The sequence below is a fragment of the Oncorhynchus kisutch genome, unplaced genomic scaffold, assembly GCF_002021735.2.
Source record: "Oncorhynchus kisutch isolate 150728-3 unplaced genomic scaffold, Okis_V2 scaffold2951, whole genome shotgun sequence".
Lineage (NCBI taxonomy): Eukaryota > Metazoa > Chordata > Actinopteri > Salmoniformes > Salmonidae > Oncorhynchus > Oncorhynchus kisutch.
In genome coordinates this window covers 299,410-322,431 of record NW_022264896.1, presented here as the reverse complement: position 1 = coordinate 322,431, position 23,022 = coordinate 299,410, and the positions used below count along the sequence as shown (strand labels likewise).

Below are 23,022 nucleotides of genomic sequence, written 5' to 3'. Positions count from 1 at the left end.
GAGGAGAGAGAAGAGACAGGTGGAGAGAGGAGAGAGAGAGAGAAAGGAGGAGAGAGGAGAGGAGAGAGAGACAGGAAGAGAGAGAAGAGACAGGTGGAGAGAGGAGAGAGAGAGAGAAAGGAGGAGAGAGGAGAGGAGAGAGAGAGAGACAGGAGGAGAGAGAGAGAGAGAGAGAGAGAGAGAGAGAAAGGAGGAGAGAGGAGAGAGAGAGAGAAAGGAGAACAGAGGAGAGAGATAGACAAGAGGAGAGAGCGAGAGAGAGAGAGACGGGAGGAGAGAGGAGAGAGACGGGAGGAGAGAGGAGAGAGACGGTAGGAGAGAGAAGACAGAGAAAGTGTTAATTCTCAGACTTCATTCTACAGTTAAGAGTATAGTATCAGTATTTAAAACCTGAGGTCCAGTTTACAGATCAATCTGATACCAATAAATCACTCACTGAGTTTGATTTGAGGGTGTGGTGCTCCCCATCCTGCTCCAAGGTGATTGGCTGAGACTTGAGAGGCGGGGAGAGAGTGAGGTCCCTGTGCAGGGGCCACTCCTCCTGCTCCGCCCCCACATTCAGAGTGTCCAGCATCTGTACAGAGTCCATGGAGCCCTCCTTGACAGGCCGCAGGCCCCGCGGGCGCAGCCTGCTTTTGGGGCAATGGCCAGGGGACATCTGGGTAGTGGAGTCCAGGGGCTGGAACCTCATGTCTACTGTGTAGTCTCCCAGCCTGTCCTCCTCTTCCTCTCGGTCCATGAGGCGCGAGTGGGCAGGGCTCCACTGCAGGGCGCCTTCGGCAGTCCAGCCCACTGCGGGGCTGTCGAGCCCGGGGTCGGGCAAGGCATGCTTGCTAAGCTTGTGATTGGATGAGATGTGCTGCTGCTTGGAGTGGTGGTTGGAGTACACATGCTCTCGGGGGTCGTTGTGATTGGCTGAGGAGACATTGTCCTTTGGGATGTGATTGGAGCAGGTATAATCTTGGCACGACTTGTGATTGGAAGAAGCATGCTCAGAAGTCTTGTGATTGGACAGGTTATGCTCCAAGGCTTTGTGATTGGATGAAATGTGCACCTGCTGCTTGTAATTGGAAGAGGCATTCTCACAGGCCCTGTGATTGGTGGAGGAGGAGGAATGATCCCATGTTTTGTGATTGGATTGCATGTACTCCCTCGACTTGTGATTGGATGAGGTGTGCTTTGAGGGCTTCTGGTTGTACGAGGAGGAGTGCTCCCACGACCTATAGGAAGAGGAAGTGTGCTCCCGGGACTTGTGGTTGGTCGAGGCCTTCTCCCTCGGTTTGTGGTTGGACGGGGCCTGCTGGTGGCCGTTAATTTGTCCCTCCTGCTCCTCCAGTAGAGACGGGGTGGTGGATTGGCTGCTGTGACCCCCCCGGTCTGGATACATGTCCTCTGTCCAGTTGTTAGCTCCTCCCCTCTGGAAATCCATGCCCCGCCCCTCCACTAGCACCTGTATCTCTGCTCCTCCTCCCTGGTCGTCCACAGCGCTCTGCCGCATGAAGCAGGCGTTTCTGGGACGGAGAGAGTGGCCTTGTTTAGAGGTCGGCGGGCTGCGGGGGGGTGAGGGGGGGACGCTCAGGACTGGGCTGAGGTCAGGCGTTATCAAGGGAGGCGTGGTGTCCGGGGTGCACAGCTCAGGACTGTCAGTTCCCGTGGAAATGATCTCGTGGTCTTTGTTGTCCTGGTGCTTATTGGGCCGCTGGCACTCCAGACCTGACTCACAGACAGGCAGACAGACAGGCAGACAGGCAGACAGGCAGACAGGCAGACAGGCAGACAGACAGGCAGAAAGGCAGACAGGCGGGAAGAGACAAAACACAATGAAAGAGGGGATTTGGCAGAGATCCACCAGACATACAGTACCAGTCATCAGTTTGGACACACCGACTCATTCCAGGGTATCAGTTTGGACACACCGACTCATTCCAGGGTATCAGTTTGGACACACCGACTCATTCCAGGGTATCAGTTTGGACACACCGACTCATTCCAGGGTATCAGTTTGGACACACCGACTCATTCCAGGGTATCAGTTTGGACACACCGACTCATTCCAGGGTATCAGTTTGGACACACCGACTCATTCCAGGGTTTTTATTTATTTCTTCACTATTTTCTACATTGTAGAATAATAGTGAAGACATCAGAACTATGAGATAACACATATGGAATCATGTAGTAACCAAAAGAGTGTTAAACAAATCAAAATATATTTTATATTTCATATTCTTCAAAGTAGCCACCCTTTGCCTTGATGACAGCTTGGCACACTCTTGGCATTCTCTCAACCATGAGGTTGTCACCTGGAATGCATTTTCAGTTAAACGGTTTGCCTTGTTAAAAGTTAGTTTGTGGAATTTCTTTCCTTTAAATGTGTTTGAGCCAATCAGTTGTGTTGTGACATGGTATAGGGTGATATACAGAAGATGGCCCTATTTGATAAAAGACCAAGTCCATATTATGGCAAGAACAGCTCAAATAAGCAAAGAGAAATGACAGTCCACCATTGCTTCAAGGCATGAAAGTGAAGTCACAAAAACCATCAAGTGCTGTGATGAAATTGTCTCTCATGAGGACCACCACAGGAAAGGAAGACCCAGAGTTACCTCTGCTGCAGAGGAGAAGTTCCTTAGAGTTAACTGCACCTCAGATTGCAGACCAAATAAATGCTTCACAGAGTTCAAGTAACAGACACATCTCAACATCAACTGTTCAGAGGAGACTGTGAGAATCAGTTCTTCATGGTTGAATTTCTGCAAAGAAACCACTACTAAAGGACAGCAATAAGAAGAAGATACCTGTTTGGGCCAAGAAGATGAGCAATGTACATCAGACTGGTGGGAATCTGTCCTTTGGTCTGATGAGTCCAAAGTTGAGATTTTGAGTTCCAACCACTGTGTCTTTGTGAGACGCAGAGTAGGTGAACGGATGATCTCCGCATGTGTGGTTCCCACCGTGAAGCATGGAGGAGGAGGTATGTTGATGTGGGGGTGCTTTGCTGGTGACACTGTTTGTGATTGTTTTCGAATTCAAGGCACACTTAACCAGCATGGCCACCACAGCATTCTGCAGGGTTTGCACTTAGTGGGACTATCATTTGTTTTTCAACAGGACAATGACCCCACACACCTCCAGTCTGTGTAAGGGCTATTTGACCAAGAAGGAGAGTGATGGAGTGCTGCATCCGATGACCTGGCCTACACAATCACCCAACCTCAACCCAATTGAGATGGCTTGGGATGATCTGGACCGCAGAGTGAAGGAAAAGCAGCCAACAAGTGCTGGGAACTCCTTCAAGACTGTTGAAAAAGCATTCCAGGTGAAGCTGGTTGAGAGTTTGCAAAACTGTCATCAAGGCAAAGGGTGGCTTCTTTGAAGAATCTAAAATCTAAAATATATTTTCATTTGTTTAACACTTTTTTTGGTTACTACATGTATCCATATGTGTTATGTCATAGTGTGGATGTCTTGACTATTATTCTACAATGTAGAAAATAGTTTTTAAAAAAGAAAGAAAAATCCGAGAATGAGTAGATGTTGTAAAACTTTTGACTGGTATTGTACATCAGGATTACACAGCTAGATTACTGTGTTAATTCAAGTAACACAGGTAATATTACACAGTACAGTACACCCTGTACTGTGTTAACTCAGGGAAGAGGACAAGATAATGAGACTTAGAATTTGGGTACACTACTGACTGAATCCAACCCAGATTGTCTGTAAAGAAAGTTCCAATAAAGTTACTTCAAATTCTACAACGATTTGAATTGTTTTTCTCTGCCTGGTTGGGCATGTGTACAGTAGTTACTGTAGCTAAGTCAATTTCTCTGTGATTGACTCACCGTTGGATTCACCGTTTCCATGGATATGGAATGACGGCGAGAGTTCCTTGGCAGCGACCCTGGCCATCCGACATTCTTCGCTAGCCTTCAGGGCCACACCTTCAGCTGCATCCGCCTTTCCCCTTGCGTGGCTCATCCTGAGAGACAGAGAGACAGAGAGACAGAGAGACAGATTGACAGAGAGAGACACAGAGAAAGAGAGCGAGACAGAGACAGAGACAGAGATTGACAGAGAGAGACAGAGAGAGAGAGAGAGACACAGAGAGAAAGACACAGAGAAAGAGAGAGAGAGACAGAGATTGACAGAGAGAGACAGAGACAGATTGACAGAGAGAGACAGAGAGAGACACAGAGAGACACAGAGAAAGAGAGCGAGACAGAGACAGAGAGAGAGAGAGAGAGACAGAGACAGAGATTGACAGAGAGAGACAGACAGAGAGAGAGAGAGAGACACAGAGAGAAAGACAGAGAAAGAGAGAGACAGACAGAGATTGACAGAGAGAGACAGACAGAGAGAGAGACACAGAGAAAGAGAGAGACAGAGACAGATTGACAGAGAGAGACAGAGAGAGACACAGAGAAAGAGAGCGAGACAGAGACAGAGATTGACAGAGAGAGAGAGAGAGACAGAGACAGAGATTGACAGAGAGAGACAGAGAGAGAGAGAGAGAGAGACACAGAGAGAAAGACACAGACAAAGAGAGAGAGACAGAGACAGAGACAGAGATTGACAGAGAGAGACAGACAGAGAGAGAGAGACACAGAGAGAAAGACACAGAGAAAGAGAGAGACAGAGACAGAGATATTAAAATACTTGATGTAGATGCTGGTTGTAGATTTAAATATGTGTGTAGATTGTCTTAGTGCTGTGTGTTGCCTTAAGGACTGTTGTTTACACCCTGTATCTGTCTGGCCTGGGTTTTGTGCTGTGTGTTGCCTTAAGGACTGTTGTTTACACCCTGTATCTGTCTGGCCTGGGTTTTGTGTTGTGTGTTGCCTTAAGGACTGTTGTTTACACCCTGTATCTGTCTGGCCTGGGTTTTGTGTTGTGTGTTGCCTTATGGACTGTTGTTTACACCCTGAATCTGTCTGGCCTGGGTTTTGTGTTGTGTGTTGCCTTAAGGACGGTTGTTTTTACACCCTGTATCTGTCTGGCCTGGGTTTTGTGCTGTGTGTTGCCTTAAGGACTGTTGTTTACACCCTGTATCTGTCTGGCCTGGGTTTTGTGTTGCGTTAAGGACTGTTGTTTACACCCTGAATCTGTCTGGCCTGGGTTTTGTGTTGCCATAAGGACTGTTGTTTACACCCTGAATCTGTCTGTCCTGGGTTTTGTGTTGCCATAAGGACTGTTGTTTACACCCTGTATCTGTCTGGCCTGGGTTTTGTGCTGTGTGTTGCTTTAAGGACTGTTGTTTACACCCTGTATCTGTCTGGCCTGGGTTTTCTGCTGTGTGTTGCCTTAAAGACTGTTGTTTACACCCTGTATCAGTCTGGCCTGGGTTTTGTGTTGCCTTAAGGACTGTTGTTTACACCCTGTATCTGTCTGGCCTGGGTTTTGTGTTGTGTGTTGCCTTAAGGACTGTTGTTTACACCCTGTATCTGTCTGGCATGGGTTTTGTGTTGTGTGTTGCCTTAAGGACGGTTGTTTTTACACCCTGTATCTGTCTGGCCTGGGTTTTGTGCTGTGTGTTGCCTTAAGGACTGTTGTTTAGACCCTGTATCTGTCTGGCCTGGGTTTTGTGTTGCGTTAAGGACTGTTGTTTACACCCTGAATCTGTCTGGCCTGGGTTCTGTGTTGCCATAAGGACTGTTGTTTACACCCTGAATCTGTCTGTCCTGGGTTTTGTGTTGCCATAAGGACTGTTGTTTACACCCTGTATCTGTCTGGCCTGGGTTGTGTGTTGCCTTAAGGACTGTTGTTTACAACCTGTATCTGTCTGGCCTGGGTTTTGTGTTGTGTGTTGCCTTAAGGACTGTTGTTTACACCATGTATCTATCTGGCCTGGGTTTTGTGTTGCCATAAGGACTGTTGTTTACACCCTAAATCTGTCTGTCCTGGGTTTTGTGTTGCTTTAAGGACTGTTGTTTACACCCTGTATCTGTCTGGCCTGGGTTTTCTGCTGTGTGTTGCCTTAAAGACTGTTGTTTACACCCTGTATCAGTCTGGCCTGGGTTTTGTGTTGCCTTAAGGACTGTTGTTTACACCCTGTATCTGTCTGGCCTGGGTTTTGTGTTGTGTGTTGCCTTAAGGACTGTTGTTTACACCCTGAATCTGTCTGGCCTGGGTTTTGTGTTGTGTGTTGCCTTAAGGACTGTTGTTTACACCCTGTATCTGTCTGGCCTGGGTTTTGTGTTGCCATAAGGACTGTTGTTTACACCCTGTATCTGTCTGGCCTGGGTTGTGTGTTGCCTTAAGGACTGTTGTTTACAACCTGTATCTGTCTGGCCTGGGTTTTGTGTTGTGTGTTGCCTTAAGGACTGTTGTTTACACCATGTATCTATCTGGCCTGGGTTTTGTGTCGTGTGTTGCCTTAAGGACTGTTGTTTACACCCTGTATCTGTCTGGCCTGGGTTTTGTGTTGTGTGTTGCCTTAAGGACTGTTGTTTACACCCTGTATCTGTCTGGCCTGGGTTTTGTGTTGTGTGTTGCCTTAAGGACTGTTGTTTACACCCTGTATCTGTCTGGCCTGGGTTTTGTGTTGCCTTAAGGACTGTTGTTTACACCCTGTATCTGTCTGGCCTGGGTTTTGTGTTGTGTGTTGCCTTAAGGACTGTTGTTTACACCCTGAATCTGTCTGGCCTGGGTTTTGTGTTGTGTGTTGCCTTAAGGACTGTTGTTTACACCCTGTATCTGTCTGGCCTGGGTTTTGTGTTGTGTGTTGCCTTAAGGACTGTTGTTTACACCCTGTATCTGTCTGGCCTGGGTTTTCTTCTTTATCAGGATGGTTCTCTTTTTCAGACTGTTCCTCCAGTGAGTATAATATTTCCCCGGAACATTCCGGTAATTGGCCTGGTTTTCTGTTCAGCCCTTTTCATCCATTTTATGGATGGATTTTATACTAGAATGACATCGAGAACCTGTTTTCTGCTAACATTCCTCTCCTTGGGTCAAATGTGTTTGACATGACAAGGATTGGCAAGGAGTGGAATGTTTCCACAAACAGATCCTAACAGGACAGAACAGCCATCCACTGAATCACCATGATCCTAACAGGACAGCTCAGCCATCCACTGTATCACCATGATCCTAACAGGACAGCTCAGCCATCCACTGTATCACCATGGTCCCAACAGGACAGAACAGCCATCCACTGTATCACCATAATCCCAACAGGACAGCTCAGCCATCCACTGTATCACCATGGTCCCAACAGGACAGAACAGCCATCCACTGTATCACCATGGTCCGAATAGGACAGCTCAGCCAACCACTGTATCACCATGATCCCAACAGGACAGCTCAGCCATCCACTGTATCACAATGGTCCCAACAGGACAGAACAGACATCCACTGTATCACCATGATCCCAACAGGACAGAACAGACATCCACTGTATCACTGATCCTAACAGGACAGCTCAGCCATCCACTGTATCACCATGATCCCAACAGGACAGCTCAGCCATCCACTGTATCACCATGGTTCCAACAGGACAGAACAGACATCCACTGTATCACTGATCCTAACAGGACAGCTCAGCCATCCACTGTATCACCATGATCCCAACAGGACAGAACAGCCATCCATTGTAATAATACAGTCATCCAAAACAATCAATCTGCATGGGTTCGTTTTTCTAAGGAAATGGTTTACTTGCTTGGTGAACAACTTCAGAATTTGTCTGACCTGTTACCTCAGTATGGTACAACCATACTGCTTGAAGAGTTGCTGAGACTACAGGTCTATCGGACCCCTGGGGACAGTTTACCTGACCTGTTACCTCAGTACGGTACAACCATACTGCTTGAAGAGTTGCTGAGACTACAGGTCTATCGGACCCCTGGGGACAGTTCACCTGACCCAGATGAAACCTATTTCTGGACTTAAAAACAACCTTTCATGGATATTCTCAACTAGGCCTTTTAGTCTGGAAACCGGCCCATTTGGCACATCGCAAGATAACAGAGAATCTTTAAGTGCACTTGTCAAAGACAAAGATGTTGGCCACCTTCTCCGGCTCCCTAACCTAAGCCTAACCTTACCCCTAGCTCTAACCTGACTACTGTTACCACAGCAACAGAGATCTCCGGCTCCCTAACCTAAGCCTAACCTTACCCCTAGCTCTAACCTGACTACTGTTACCACAGCAACAGAGATCTCCGGCTCCCTAACCTAAGCCTAACCTTAGCCTTAGCTCTAACCTGACTACTGTTACCACAGCAACAGAGATTTCCGGCTCCATAACCTAAGCCTAACATTACCCTTAGCTCTAACCTGACTACTGTTACCACAGCAACAGAGATCTCCGGGTCCCTAACCTAAACCTAACCTTACCCCCAGCTCTAACCCCACTACTGTTACCACAGCAACAGAGATCAACACCATGGGTCTGTTTCTCACCTGGACAGGGCGATCTCTGCCTTCTGCTTGGCGATGTCTGCAGCTAGCTCTAACCCTGACTACTGTTACCACAGCAACAGAGATCAACACCATGGGTCTGTGTCTCACCTGGACAGGGCGATCTCTGCCTTCTGCTTGGCAATGTCTGCAGCCTTCTCAGCCGCTTCCACAGCCCGCTCCACCTTCTCCCTGATCTTACTGGCTCTCAGAGGAATCAGGTTCTTCCGCTTCCCGCTGACCAGCGCGTTCTGCTTGTACTTCCCCTCCTCTTTGGTGCTGTCAGGGAACGTTGTACAGCCGTAACCATGGCGCTTGTTGGCCACCCACTCCCCCTCGTAGCGTAGACCGTCGGAGCGCCGGCTCACGCCCCAACCCGCCCGCTGGTCACTGCGCCACTCGCCGGCGTAGGCCTCGGTGACCGTGGCATCCACAGGAGCGCCCTGCTCGCCGTCCTGGCTAGCGTTGGAGTGTATGTCGGAGGCGGCAGAGGAGACGGTGCTCATGCCGGCCTCGCTGCAGAACGAGCTCTGTTTACTCAGCTGGCTGGCCAGGGAACTCTTGGACTCGGAGCGACGCAGCTTCAGACCACTCAGGATCGACTGGCGGAAACGGCCTGGGATATGAAACGACACGACGTTATTTATCCTACAAAATACGATACGATGCAACTTTACAGAAATGGACAATTGACATACAAACACAAGCGTGACGTAATAACAATAAGTCCATGTCAAAGTACCAATAGATTGGACTAGAAAAGCAGGGCTAATGGATATTGAAGTATTAGCTCATAGAACCCGACCAGCTGCCCACAAACAGCACATCAGGAGTCTCACCTTTCCTCTTCCCCCGACGGTCCGCCTCGCTGGGCGCAGTCAGAGCGAAGCCCCCCCTCCCCACGGGACTCCCGACCAGCCCGCCCCCCACCACCCCGTCGGCAGGCGAGACGGCGGTCCCGGCGCCGTCCTCCAGCGTGGTGGGGGGGCCGTGGCTGTGCTCTGAGCGGAGGGAGTTTATGGACGTGCGGAGTGGGTAGAGGATGACGGCCGCCATGCCGTATGGCACGCTCTGCCGGACCCCATAGCCGTGCCGCATCCCCCCCAGCCACTGGCCCTGGAACGTACCTATAGGAGAGAGTCACAGGGGTCAAATTATAGGGCGATCTGAGGGCATGCATTGCACCACAATAGGTCATTTCATTATTCTAGATTACAGCCACAAGCAACAAGAAGAAGCGTTGTGATGTGTGTGGGCCCAAGAAGGACAGGAAGTCATAGTACACATACATCAAGTGCAATTAATTGTCACACGCTGATCTGTTTCACCTGTCTTGTGATTGTCTCCACCCCCTTCAGGTGTCGCTTATTATCCCCGGTGTATTTATCCCTGTGTTTCCTGTCTCTCTGTGTCAATGTATTTATCCCTGTGTTTCCTGTCTCTCTGTGTCAGTGTATTTATCCCTGTGTTTCCTGTCTCTCTGTGCCAGTGTATTTATCCCTGTGTTTCCTGTCTCTCTGTGTCAATGTATTTATCCCTGTGTTTCCTGTCTCTCTGTGCCAGTGTATATATCCCTGTGTTTCCTGTCTCTCTGTCCCAGTGTATTTATCCCTGTGTTTCCTGTCTCTCTGTGTCAATGTATTTATCCCTGTGTTTCCTGTCTCTCTGTGTCAGTGTATTTATCCCTGTGTTTCCTGTCTCTCTGTGCCAGTGTATTTATCCCTGTGTTTCCTGTCTCTCTGTACCAGTGTATTTATCCCTGTGTTTCCTGTCTCTCTGTCCCAGTGTATTTATCCCTGTGTTTCCTGTCTCTCTGTACCAGTGTATTTATCCCTGTGTTTCCTGTCTCTCTGTACCAGTGTATTTATCCCTGTGTTTCCTGTCTCTCTGTGTCAGTGTATTTATCCCTGTGTTTCCTGTCTCTCTGTCCCAGTGTATTTATCCCTGTGTTTCCTGTCTCTCTGCCCCAGTGTATATATCCCTGTGTTTCCTGTCTCTCTGTACCAGTGTATTTATCCCTGTGTTTCCTGTCTCTCTGTACCAGTGTATTTATCCCTGTGTTTCCTGTCTCTCTGTACCAGTGTATTTATCCCTGTGTTTCCTGTCTCTCTGTGCCAGTTCGTCTTGTATGTTTTTCAAGTCAACCAGTGTTTTTCCCTACTCCTGCTTCTCTTCTCTTTTTCTAGTCCTCATTATTTTTTGACCCTTTGCCCGTTTTCTGGACTCCGTACCCGCCTGCCTGACCATTCTGCCTGCCCTGACCTCGAGCCTGCCTGACCATTCTGCCTGTCCTGACCTCGAGCCTGCCTGACCATTCTGCCTGCCCTGACCTCGAGCCTGCCTGACCATTCTGCCTGCCCTGACCTCGAGCCTGTCTGACCATTCTGCCTGCCCTGACCTCGAGCCTGCCTGACCATTCTGCCTGCCCTGACCTCGAGCCTGCCTGACCATTCTGCCTGCCCTGACCTCGAGCCTGCCTGACCATTCTGCCTGCCCTGACCTCGAGCCTGCCTGACCATTCTGTCTGCCCTGACCTCTAGCGTACCTGACCATTCTGCCTGCCCTGACCTCGAGCCTGCCTAACCATTCTGCCTGCCCTGACCTCGAGCCGGCCTGACCATTCTACCTGCCCTGACCTCGAGCCTGCCTGACCATTCTGCCTGCCCTGACCTCGAGCCTGCCTGACCATTCTACCTGCCCTGACCTCGAGCCTGCCTGACCATTCTGCCTGCCCTGACCTCGAGCCTGCCTGACCATTCTGCCTGCCCTGACCTCGAGCCTGCCTGACCATTCTACCTGCCCTGACCTCGAGCCGGCCTGACCATTCTACCTGCCCTGACCTCGAGCCTGCCTGACCATTCTACCTGCCCTGACCTCGAGCCTGCCTGACCATTCTACCTTTCCTGACCTCGAGCCTGCCTGACCATTCTACCTGCCCTGACCTCGGGCCTGCCTGACCATTCTACCTGCTCTGACCTCGAGCCTGCCTGACCATTCTACCTGCCCTGACCTCGAGCCTGCCTGACCATTCTACCTGCCCTGACCTCGAGCCGGCCTGACCATTCTACCTGCCCTGACCTCGGGCCTGCCTGACCATTCTACCTCCCCTGACCTCGAGCCTGCCTGACCATTCTACCTGCCCTGACCTCGGGCCGGCCTGACCATTCTACCTGCCCTGACCTCGAGCCTGCCTGCCACTCTGTACCCGCCTGCCTGCCACTCTGTACCTCCTGGACTCTGAACTGGTTCTGTCCACGACCATTCTCTTACCTACTCCCTGTTGGATTGCGTGTCTGCGTGTTGGATTGCGTGTCTGCGTGTTGGATTGCGTGTCTGCGTGTTGGATTGTGTGTTTGCGTGTTGGATTGCGTGTCTGCGTGTTGGATTGTGTGTTTGCGTGTTGGATTGCGTGTCTGTGTGTTGGATTGTGTGTCTGTGTGTTGGATTGCGTGTCTGTGTGTTGGATTGTGTGTCTGTGTGTTGGATTGCGTGTCAGCGTGTTGGATTGTGTGTTTGCGTGTTGGATTGCGTGTTTGCGTGTTGGATTGCGTGTCTGCGTGTTGGATTGCGTGTTTGCGTGTTGGATTGCGTGTTTGCGTGTTGGATTGCGTGTTTGCGTGTTGGATTGCGTGTCTGCATGTTGCATTGCGTGTCTGCGTGTTGGATTGCGTGTCAGCGTGTTGGATTGTGTGTCTGTGTGTTGGATTGCGTGTCTGTGTGTTGGATTGCGTGTCAGCGTGTTGGATTGTGTGTCTGCGTGTTGGATTGCGTGTCTGCGTGTTGGATTGCGTGTCTGCGTGTTGGATTGCGTGTCTGTGTGTTGGATTGCGTGTTTGCGTGTTGGATTGCGTGTCTGCGTGTTGGATTGCGTGTCTGCGTGTTGGATTGCGTGTCTGCGTGTTGGATTGCGTGTCTGCGTGTTGGATTGCGTGTCTGCGTGTTGGATTGTGTGTCTGCGTGTTGGATTGCGTGTCTGCGTGTTGGATTGCGTGTCTGCGTTTTGGATTGCGTGTCTGCGTGTTGGATTGCGTGTCTGCGTGTTGGATTGCGTGTCTGCGTGTTGGATTGCGTGTCTGCGTGTTGGATTGCGTGTCTGCGTGTTGGATTACGTGTCTGCATCTGGGTCTAGTCTTGTGCCCTTATATAAATACATTTGCAAAACACAGAAACTCTGTCTCTCATGTGGTCAACTGGCCTTCATTTGTGTTCAATGGGGCTCATTTATCATTTCCATAAAATACTGTATGTAAAATTTGTCCTTCCAATTTGTTCAGTTCAACGCAATAAACATCAATAGTGATGAAAACCTTGTTTCATTTATATTTGTTCAAGATAAACATGATTTATTCCACCCATGTCTTGATTGTAATGACATTTTATTTAAAAAAAGAATAGCACTTTTATTGATAAGTGTGATCTAACAGAGATAAATTGTAAATATTAGCCATGTATGCTGTCTATACTGCTTGGAATTGATATCAGTCAACATCTAAGTATTTAGTATTAAGTATGTTGACTTAAATTGTTATGGCTGAATTGTTTTAAAAACCCAATAATGTTGTGGGTCCATCAGACCATCAGACCCGAGAAGATCGGGAGAATAACAAAAACATGAACGCCACACAGGGGTTAAATATCATGGCCGCACATCACGTCATGACAACAGTTTAAATATCATGGACCGCACATCACGTCATGACAACACGTCATGACAACACGCCATGGCAACCGTTTAAATATCATGGACCGCACATCACGTCATGACAACACGCCATGGCAACCGTTTAAATATCATGGACCGCACATCACGTCATGACAACCTTTTAAATATATTGGACAGCACATCATGTGATGACAACAGGTTAAATATCACGGACCGCAATGCTCTCTACCTCAGGCAAAATCATACTTTTCATTTTCCATTGATTAAAACTAAGATATTAGGTTTTATTTCACAACTTGGCTGAAGCCCGACCGCAAATAATGATCCGTTTTTATCTTATGTTTTATACAGTGGATTGTTTAAAGAGCGTTTCCATCTCATTTCAGTAGTGAGGCTTTTAACGCGAACATATTCACGTTTTAGTGTCCGGGAGGATAGGCCTAATAAACGGTATGTCACCTCCATTTCAATCATCTAATAACAGAGGAATGACATGTCGTGAACCTTCGCTGTGGTGTGTCTGTCAAAGTGGAAGAGATCGGGACCTGTCCATGGTGCTGAAATGCAGATCGCAATAGACAAAGCTATGCTGCGCCGACCCAATGTAAATACCGATTCATGTTATTAGCCTACACTACACACGATATTACAGGTGTAGCTGTTGGTATAGCGACAATAGCACGTTTATTGGGTTGTGGAAAATGTGTCAGCTCGTTCGTGCTATATTAATCTCCCAGGTGAGAGACCGAAAAGAGAGAGGTGCTCTCTCTCGTGACGCAGTCTTTATTTTGATTTATTTTTTATCTAATTCTGGAGTGTTATTACGGTCGTCTCCGCTACTTCATAAACCAAATAACACCAAGGTTATCTGCTGGTATGTAAACCATTGCGGTACATCTGATATTAGACTACAGGCTACGCTGGTAAACAACCTCTAGCTACACCGATACAGCAGCCACGGATCTGGTTTCCATGGTCCCCTCTGCATCACTTATTGACCTCTCTCTCTCTACCTTTCCCTATCTCTACCTCTCTTCCTCCCCCACTCTATCTCCCTCTCTTCCTCCCTCACTCTACCTACCTCTCTTCCTCCCTCACTCTACCTCTCTCTCTCTCTCTCTCTCTCTACCTTTCCCTATCTCTACCTCTCTTCCTTCCTCACTCTACCTCTCTACCTCTCCCTATCTCTACCTCTCTTCCTCCCTCACTCTACCTACCTCTCTTCCTCCCTCACTCTTACCTCTCTACCTTTCCCTATCTCTACCTCTCTTCCTCCCTCACTCTACCTCCCTCTCTTCCTCCCTCACGCTACCTACCTCTCTTCCTCACTCTACCTACCTCTCTTCCTCCCTCACTCTAACTCCCTCTCTTCCTCCCTCACTCTACCTACCTCTCTTCCTCCCTCACTCTTACCTCTCTACCTTTCCCTATCTCTACCTCTCTTCCTCCCTCACTCTACCTCCCTCTCTTCCTCCCTCACGCTACCTACCTCTCTTCCTCACTCTACCTACCTCTCTTCCTCCCTCACTCTACCTCCCTCTCTTCCTCCCTCACTCTACCTCCCTCTCTTCCTCCCTCACTCTACCTCCCTCTCTTCCTCCCTCACTCAACCTCCCTCTCTTCCTCCCTCACTCTACCTCCCTCTCTTCCTCCCTCACTCTACCTCCCTCTCTTCCTCCCTCACTCTACCTCCCTCTCTTCCTCCCTCACTCTACCTCCCTCTCTTCCTCCCTCACTCTACCTCCCTCTCTTCCTCCCCCGGCACCCCTCCCTGCCTCTCTTCCTCCCTCACTCTACCTCCCTCTCTTCCTCCCTCACTCTACCTCCCTCTCTTCCTCCCCCAGCACCCCTCCCTGCCTCTCTCGGCTCATCCCGGTTTAGTGCAATGGAGTTGCTTTGGTTATCAAACGGCCTAGATTAGGGACAGTTTGACATTTACTGTGTGTGTGTGGGGGGGGGGGGGAGCAGATGTCTCTTTATATTACATTGGAGTGGATGAACATGCGCAGGTTGCCTACAGGACACCTTTTAAGTAGCCTAGTTGAATGAATACATTTTAAAAGTTAAGTTAAGTGACCAATATTTAGACAATATTGAAGCGTTTGAGGTCAAGGAATAGCTACTCTGATTGTTAAGGAGGCAGAACGCGCGTTAATCTTTCCTGAATAACTGGGCCTGCTGGGCGCATGAGACTGTGTGGCTACACAATGTAGGACGACTTGGGAGAATGACGACGGGCAAAAGGAAAAATACAGCCAGACGGTCCTGTACGGTGCCTTATCTAGATCAAGAGTAGACCCACAATTCATCCAGACGGTCCTGTACGGTGCCTTATCTAGATCAAGAGTAGACCCACAATTCATCCAGACGGTCCTGTACGGTGCCTTATCTAGATCAAGAGTAGACCCACAATTCATTCACTTTACAGTATTTCACTCTCTTGAAAACAATAATGCAGTATTCATTTTAATGTGGTTATGTAGGCTAGTCTAGGGAGGATCATTGTGGTGTTGTAGGCTAGTCTAGTCTAGGGAGGATCATTGTGGTGTTGTAGGCTAGTCTAGGGAGGATCATTGTGTTGTTGTCGTCTAGTCTAGGGAGGATCATTGTGTTGTTGTAGGCTAGTCTAGGGAGGATCATTGTGTAGTTATCGTCTAGTCTAGGGAGGATCATTGTGGTGTTGTAGGCTAGTCTAGAGAGGATCATTGTATTGTTGTAGGCTAGTCTAGGGAGGATCATTGTAGTTATGTAGGCTAGTCTAGTCTAGGGAGGATCATTGTGTTGTTGTCGTCTAGTCTAGGGAGGATCATTGTGTTGTTGTAGGCTAGTCTAGGGAGGATCATTGTGGTGTTGTAGGCTAGTCTAGGGAGGATCATTGTGTTGTTGTAGGCTAGTCTAGGGAGGATCATTGTGTTGTTGTAGGCTAGTCTAGGGAGGATCATTGTGGTGTTGTAGGCTAGTCTAGGGAGGATCATTGTGGTGTTGTAGGCTAGTCTAGGGAGGATCATTGTGGTGTTGTAGGCTAGTCTAGGGAGGATCATTGTGGTGTTGTAGGCTAGTCTAGGGAGGATCATTGTGGTGTTGTAGGCTAGTCTAGGGAGGATCATTGTGGTGTTGTAGGCTAGTCTAGGGAGGATCATTGTGTTGTTGTAGGCTAGTCTAGGGAGGATCATTGTAGTTATGTAGGCTAGTCTAGTCTAGGGAGGATCATTGTGTTGTTGTCGTCTAGTCTAGGGAGGATCATTGTGTTGTTGTAGGCTAGTCTAGTCTAGGGAGGATCATTGTGGTGTTGTAGGCTAGTCTAGGGAGGATCATTGTGTTGTTGTAGGCTAGTCTAGGGAGGATCATTGTGGTGTTGTAGGCTAGTCTAGGGAGTATCATTGTGGTGTTGTAGGCTAGTCTAGGGAGGATCATTGTGTTGTTGTAGGCTAGTCTAGGGAGGATCATTGTAGTTATGTAGGCTAGTCTAGTCTAGGGAGGATCATTGTGTTGTTGTCGTCTAGTCTAGGGAGGATCATTGTGTTGTTGTAGGCTAGTCTAGGGAGGATCATTGTGGTGTTGTAGGCTAGTCTAGGGAGGATCATTGTGGTGTTGTAGGCTAGTCTAGGGAGGATCATTGTGGTGTTGTAGGCTAGTCTAGGGAGGATCATTGTGGTGTTGTAGGCTAGTCTAGGGAGGATCATTGTGGTATTGTAGGCTAGTCTAGGGAGGATCATTGTGGTGTTGTAGGCTAGTCTAGGGAGGATCATTGTGGTGTTGTAGGCTAGTCTAGGGAGGATCATTGTAGTTATGTAGGCTAGTCTAGTCTAGGGAGGATCATTGTGTTGTTGTCGTCTAGTCTAGGGAGGATCATTGTGTTGTTGTAGGCTAGTCTAGGGAGGATCATTGTGGTGTTGTAGGCTAGTCTAGTCTAGGGAGGATCATTGTGTTGTTGTAGGCTAGTCTAGGGAGGATCATTGTGGTGTTGTAGGCTAGTCTAGGGAGGATCATTGTGGTGTTGTAGGCTAGTCTAGGGAGGATCATTGTGGTGTTGTAGACTAGTCTAGGGAGGATCCTTGTGGTGTTGTAGGCTAGTCTAGGGAGGATCATTGTGTTGTTGTAGGCTAGTCTAGGGAGGATAATTGTGGTGTTGTAGGCTAGTCTAGGGAGGATGTTTGTGTTGTTGTAGGCTAGTCTAGGGAGGATCATTGTGGTGTTGTAGGCAAGTCTAGTCTAGGGAGGATCATTGTGGTGTTGTAGGCTAGTCTAGGGAGGATCATTGTGGTGTTGTAGTCTAGTCTAGTCTAGGGAGGATCAGTGTGTTGTTGTAGGCTAGTCTAGGGAGGATCATTGTGTTTTTGTAGGCTAGTCTAGGGAGGATCATTGTGTTGTTGTAGGCTCTGGCCTCTCCTCTGTACCTGGTCTCTCCTCTGTACCTGGCCTCTCCTCTGTACCTGGCCTCTCCTCTGTACCTGGCCTCTCCTCTGTACCTGGCCTCTCCTCTGCACCTGGCCTCTCCTCTGTACCTGTCCTCTCCTCTGCACCTGACCTCTCCTCTGTACCTGGCCTCTCCTCTGTACCTGGTCTCTCCTCTGTACCTGGCCTCTCCTCTGTACCTGGTCTCTCCTCTGTACCTGGCCTCTCCTCTGTACCTGTCCTCTCCTCTGCACCTGACCTCTCCTCTGTACCTGGCCTCTCCTCAGCACCTGGCCAGTTATTCCTCTACGTTCTTGTGGATTTATATAGAAAATTGATGCAGATTTGAATGATTTTATATGTGGCATGATTGCTAGTTAACCTATTGTAGATCTGGACAAACGATCCACCTACCACTATTGTCACTATGTACAGAGGGCAGGATAGAGTTGACTGTGTACTAAACGTGTAGAAAAGTGTAGAGCATAAGGGAAATACCAAAACACCTTGGTAGGGGAGGAGCGTACAGGCAGATTAGGAAATGTGGCTATATTGAATAAATTATTTTGTTAAACCTGCAAAATGGGGAATGTAAACCAGGAGAAAATGCACTACCCTCCCCTGTGCCTAATAATAAAAATAAATTAAAATCCCCCATCCCTCCCCAAAGCAAAACAAAAAGCTAGACAAACCTCCCTTATTTTGGACCGGCCCACCTCAAGTCAATTTCAAACTGTCCCTTTGCGCCCAAGTCAGAAAACCCCAGTGACAATGCCAAAGCACCAATCAGGGCTCAGATCACAGAGAGTCTTCAGTGACAGGCTGACCTGCTGTCTCGGCGTTACCATGGCGATTTACAGTACAGAGGCGTCTGTGGTGTAATGCAGAGAGCGAGAGAGGGATGGGGGAGAAAGAGTATGGATGTGTATATAGTAGGGAAGAATAGAGGAGGGGGAATAGAGGAGAGGGAATAGAAGAGGGGATAGAGGAGGGGGGAATAGAAGAGAGGGGAATAGAAGAGAGGGGAATAGAAGAGGAAGATTAGAGGAGGGGGAATAGAGGAGAGGGGAATAGAAGAGGAAGAATAGAGGAGGGGGAATATAGGAGAGAGGAATAGAGGAAGGGGGATAGAGGAGGGGGAACAGAGGAGAGAGGAATAGAGGAGGGGGAACAGAGGAGAGAGGAATAGAGGAGGGGGGATAGAGGAGGGGGAATATAGGAGAGAGGAATAGAGGAAGGGGGATAGAGGAGGGGGAACAGAGGAGAGAGGAATAGAGGAGGGGGGATAGAGGAGGGGGAATATAGGAGAGAGGAATAGAGGAAGGGGGATAGAGGAGGGGGAATAGAGGAGCGGGGAATAGAAGAGAGGGGAATAGAGGAGGAAGAATAGAGGAGGGGGAATATAGGAGAGAGGAATAGAGGAAGGGGGAATATAGGAGAGAGGAATAGAGGAGGGGGGATAGAGGAGGGGGAATATAGGAGAGAGGAATAGAGGAAGGGGGATAGAGGAGGGGGAACAGAGGAGAGAGGAATAGAGGAGGGGGGATAGAGGAGGGGGAATATAGGAGAGAGGAATAGAGGAAGGGGGATAGAGGAGGGGGGATAGAGGAGAGGGGAATAGAAGAGAGGGGAATAGAGGAGGAAGAATAGAGGAGGGGGAATATAGGAGAGAGGAATAGAGGAAGGGGGAATATAGGAGAGAGGAATAGAGGAGGGGGGATAGAGGAGGGGGAATATAGGAGAGAGGAATAGAGGAAGGGGGATAGAGGAGGGGGAACAGAGGAGAGAGGAATAGAGGAGGGGGGATAGAGGAGGGGGAATATAGGAGAGAGGAATAGAGGAAGGGGGATAGAGGAGGGGGAACAGAGGAGAGAGGAATAGAGGAGGGGGGATAGAGGAGAGAGGAATAGAGGAGGGGGGATAGAGGAGAGAGGAATAGAGGAGGGGGAACAGAGGAGAGAGGAATAGAGGGTGGGAACAGAGGAGAGAGGAATAGAGGAGGGGGGATAGAGGAGAGAGGAATAGAGGAGGGGGGATAGAGGAGAGAGGAATAGAGGAGGGGGGATAGAGGAGGGGGAATATAGGAGAGAGGAATAGAGGAGGGGGGATAGAGGAGGGGAACAGAGGAGAGAGGAATAGAGGAGGGGGGATAGAGGAGGGGAACAGAGGAGAGAGGAATAGAGGAGGGGGAAAAGAGGAGGGAGGAATAGAGGAGGGGGAAAAGAGTAGAGAGGAATAGAGGAGGGGGAAAAGAGGAGGGGGAATAGAGGAGGGGGGAATAGAGAAGGGGGGATAGAGGAGGAGGCATAGAGGAGGAAGAATAGAAGAGGGGGAATAGAGGAGGGGGAATAGAGGAGGAGGCATAGAGGAGAAGGAATAGAGGAGGGGGAATAGAGGAGTGAGGAATAGAGGAGGAAGAATAGAAGAGGGGGAATAGAGGAGGGGGAATAGAGGAGGGGGAATAGAGGAGGAGGAATAGAGGAGGAAGAATAGAAGAGGGGGAATAGAGGAGTGAGGAATAGAGGAGAAGGCAAAGAGGAGGAGGAATAGAGGAGGAAGAATAGAGGAGGAGGAATAGAGGAGGAGGAATAGAGGAGGAGGAATAGAGGGGGGATAGAGGAGGGGGAATAGAGGAGGAGGAATAGAGGAGGAAGAATAGAAGAGGGGGAATAGAGGAGGAAGAATAGAGGAGGAGGAATAGAGGAGGGGGAACAGAGGAGGAGGAATAGAGGAGGAGGAAGAGAGGAGGGGGGAATATAGGAGGGGGAAGAGAGGAGGGGGAATAGAGGAGAAGGCATAGAGGAGGAGGAATAGAGGAGGAGGAATAGAGGAGGGATGGATAGAGAAGGGGGAATAGAGGAGGGGAAATAAAGGAGGGGGGAATAGAGGAAGGGGAATAGAGGAGGGAGGAATAGAGGAGGAGGAATAGAGGGTTGAGGAATAGAGGAGAGGAAATAAAGGAGGGGGGAATAGAGGAGGAGGATTAGAGGAGGAGGAATAGAGGAGGGGGAATAGAGGAGAAGGCATAGAGGAGGAGGAATAGAGGAGGGGGAATAGAGGAGGAGGAATAGAGGGTTGAGGAATAGAGGAGAGGAAATAAAGGAGGGGGAATAGAGGAAGGGGAATAGAGGAGGGGAAATAAATGAGGGGGGAATAGAGGAAGGGGAATAGAGGGTTGAGGAATAGAGGAGGAGGAATAGAGGGGTGAGGAATAGAGGAGAGGAAATAAAGGAGGGGGGAATAGAGGAGGAGGATTAGAGGAGGAAGAATAGAGGAGGGGGAATAGAGGAGGGGGAATAGAGGAGGAGGGAATGGAGGAGGAAGAATAGAGGAGGGAATAGAGGAGGGAGAATAGAGGAGGGAGAATAGAGGAGGGAGGAATAGAGGAGGGGGAATAGAGGAGGAGGAATAGAGGAGGGGGAATAGAGGAGGGGGAAATAGAGGAGGGGGAATAGAGGAGGGAGAATAGAGGAGGAGGAATAGAGGAGGAGGAATAGAGGAGGGAGAATAGAGGAGGAGGAATAGAGGAGGAGGAATAGAGGATGAAGGAATAGAAGAGGAGGAATAGAGGAGGAGGAATAGAGGAGGGAGGAATAGAGGAGGGGGAATAGAGGAGGAGGAATAGAGGTTTGGGGAATAGAGATGCTGAGAGGATATAACGATTCAACAGGCTTCAGATAAGATGATGGCAGGCAGTCAGATGCTATATACATGTAAAAACACTGGTGCATTTCAGTTAGCTGACATTACTGGCAACATCATTGTTTGTCTTTGCGTGGTAACATGTACTATACTGCTAGCCCACATTAAGTGTTCTGCTCTTACACCACTTTATTACAGAACTGGAAATAGCAATATAGCCTACATACTCTGTCTTTGCAAAGCTTGCACACACACATAGGACCTATCCCAGATCCAGACCTAGTCCTGAATGTTCTCTAGGATCTAGTGCCAGTCTGCAGGGGCTCCTCTCTGATTCAGCTAGCCCAGATCCAGACCTAGTCCTGAATGTTCTCTAGGATCTAGTGCCAGTCTACAGGGACTCCTCTCTGACTCAGCTAGCCCAGATCCAGACAGAGTTCTGAATGTTCTCTTGGATCTAGTGCCAGTCTGCAGGGGCTCCTCTCTGACTCAGCTAGCCCAGATCCAGACAGAGTCCTGAATGTTCTCTAGGATCTAGTGCCAGTCTGCAGGGACTCCTCTCTGATTCAGCTAGCCCAGATCCAGACAGAGTCCTGAATGTTCTCTAGGATCTAGTGCCAGTCTGCAGGGACTCCTCTCTGATTCAGCTAGCCCAGATCCAGACCTAGTCCTGAATGTTCTCTGGGATCTAGTGCCAGTCTACAGGGGTTCCTCTCTGACTCAGCTAGCCCAGATCCAGACAGAGTCCTGAATGTTCTCTAGGATCTAGTGCCAGTCTGTAGGGGCTCCTCTCTGATTCAGCTAGCCCAGATCCAGACCTAGTCCTGAATGTTCTCTGGGATCTAGTGCCAGTTTGCAGGGGCTCTTCTCTGATTCAGCTAGCCCAGATCCAGACCTAGTCCTGAATGTTCTCTAGGATCTAGTGCCAGTCTGCAGGGGCTCCTCTCTGATTCTCTGTATGTTTCAGACCTATTACTGCCGACTGGGGAGGTGACCTGTATATTGTTATCAATCCCAGCTGAAATAGTTCTCAGATATGGGATAACCATTTCAGATACAAGGGGAGTCAGGTAGAGATACTGTATGAAAAGAGATGGAGAGAACAGAATGCAATGGGATGAGGGTTGAAAGGAGGATGAGAGGTACAGGATAAGGAGAGGGTAGAGTGACCCTTATAGCACCTGTTTTATAATGGGTTAACACCAAAAGAGAATGAAGACAAGTGTGCTGCATAGTAAGAGAAATCTCAGCGTGATGGCTTGGTGTGTCCCTTCCTTACCTCCATCGGAGTACGTCTCAGTCCCGTATCCATCCTGCAGGCCATTGCTCCAGGTCCCTTCGTAACGGGCCCCGCTAACCGTGCTCTCCAGTTGGCCATAGCGTCCCTTGAAGCCCTGCGTCCACTCCCCCCTGTAGTCCCAGCGGCCCTTGCTCTCCACGCCAACACCGTGGCGTTTCCCTTGCGCCCACGTGCCCTGGTAGCAATTCCCGCTGGGCCAGGTGTAGACGCCCAGGACCTCGAAGCCGTGGCTCCAGGCCCCGGCGTACTCCCCCTGACCCTGTGGCCCTGTGCAGACCCCCCGGCCATGGGCCTTGCCCTGCTCCCACCCTCCACAGTACGACCCCCCGTCATCAAAGTCAAACCTGCCTCCAGTGGACATGCATGAAACAGGTTTAGGCAAAATCCTCAGAACGTCAAGAAGAGAAAATCAGGTTGACACAGAAAGATCAGGGCCGGGAGGCGAAGATGGAGAATCATGGAGGTTTAGATCTCCTAGTATTTCCCTTTACCTTTGTTGTTGTTGTTGTTTTATGATAATGGAATCAAAACCAGGTTCCCCATCTTGTACAGAGCAGGGCTTGGTCCAGAGAACATCACCTGGGACGGAGAGAGAGGTTTCATCTGTCTGTCAATGGAG

At 49.2% G+C, this 23,022-nt stretch overlaps 1 protein-coding gene across 1 annotated transcript in view; it reads right to left on the bottom strand.

Annotated features, from left to right (window-relative positions):
* LOC109886930 (junctophilin-3) overlaps nt 1-23,022 on the bottom strand; it is a 24,983-nt gene that overhangs the window by 1,077 nt on the left and 884 nt on the right. The window contains exons 1-5 of the mRNA XM_031820058.1: nt 22,383-23,022; nt 9,243-9,530; nt 8,515-9,019; nt 3,846-3,982; nt 437-1,713 (exon numbers count right to left, since the gene is read on the bottom strand). The exon at nt 22,383-23,022 is cut by the window's right edge and continues 884 nt beyond it. Of these exons, the coding sequence (XP_031675918.1) occupies nt 437-1,713; nt 3,846-3,982; nt 8,515-9,019; nt 9,243-9,530; nt 22,383-22,764 (2,589 nt within the window). The 5' untranslated portion in view covers nt 22,765-23,022. The remainder of the gene's footprint in view (nt 1-436; nt 1,714-3,845; nt 3,983-8,514; nt 9,020-9,242; nt 9,531-22,382) is intronic.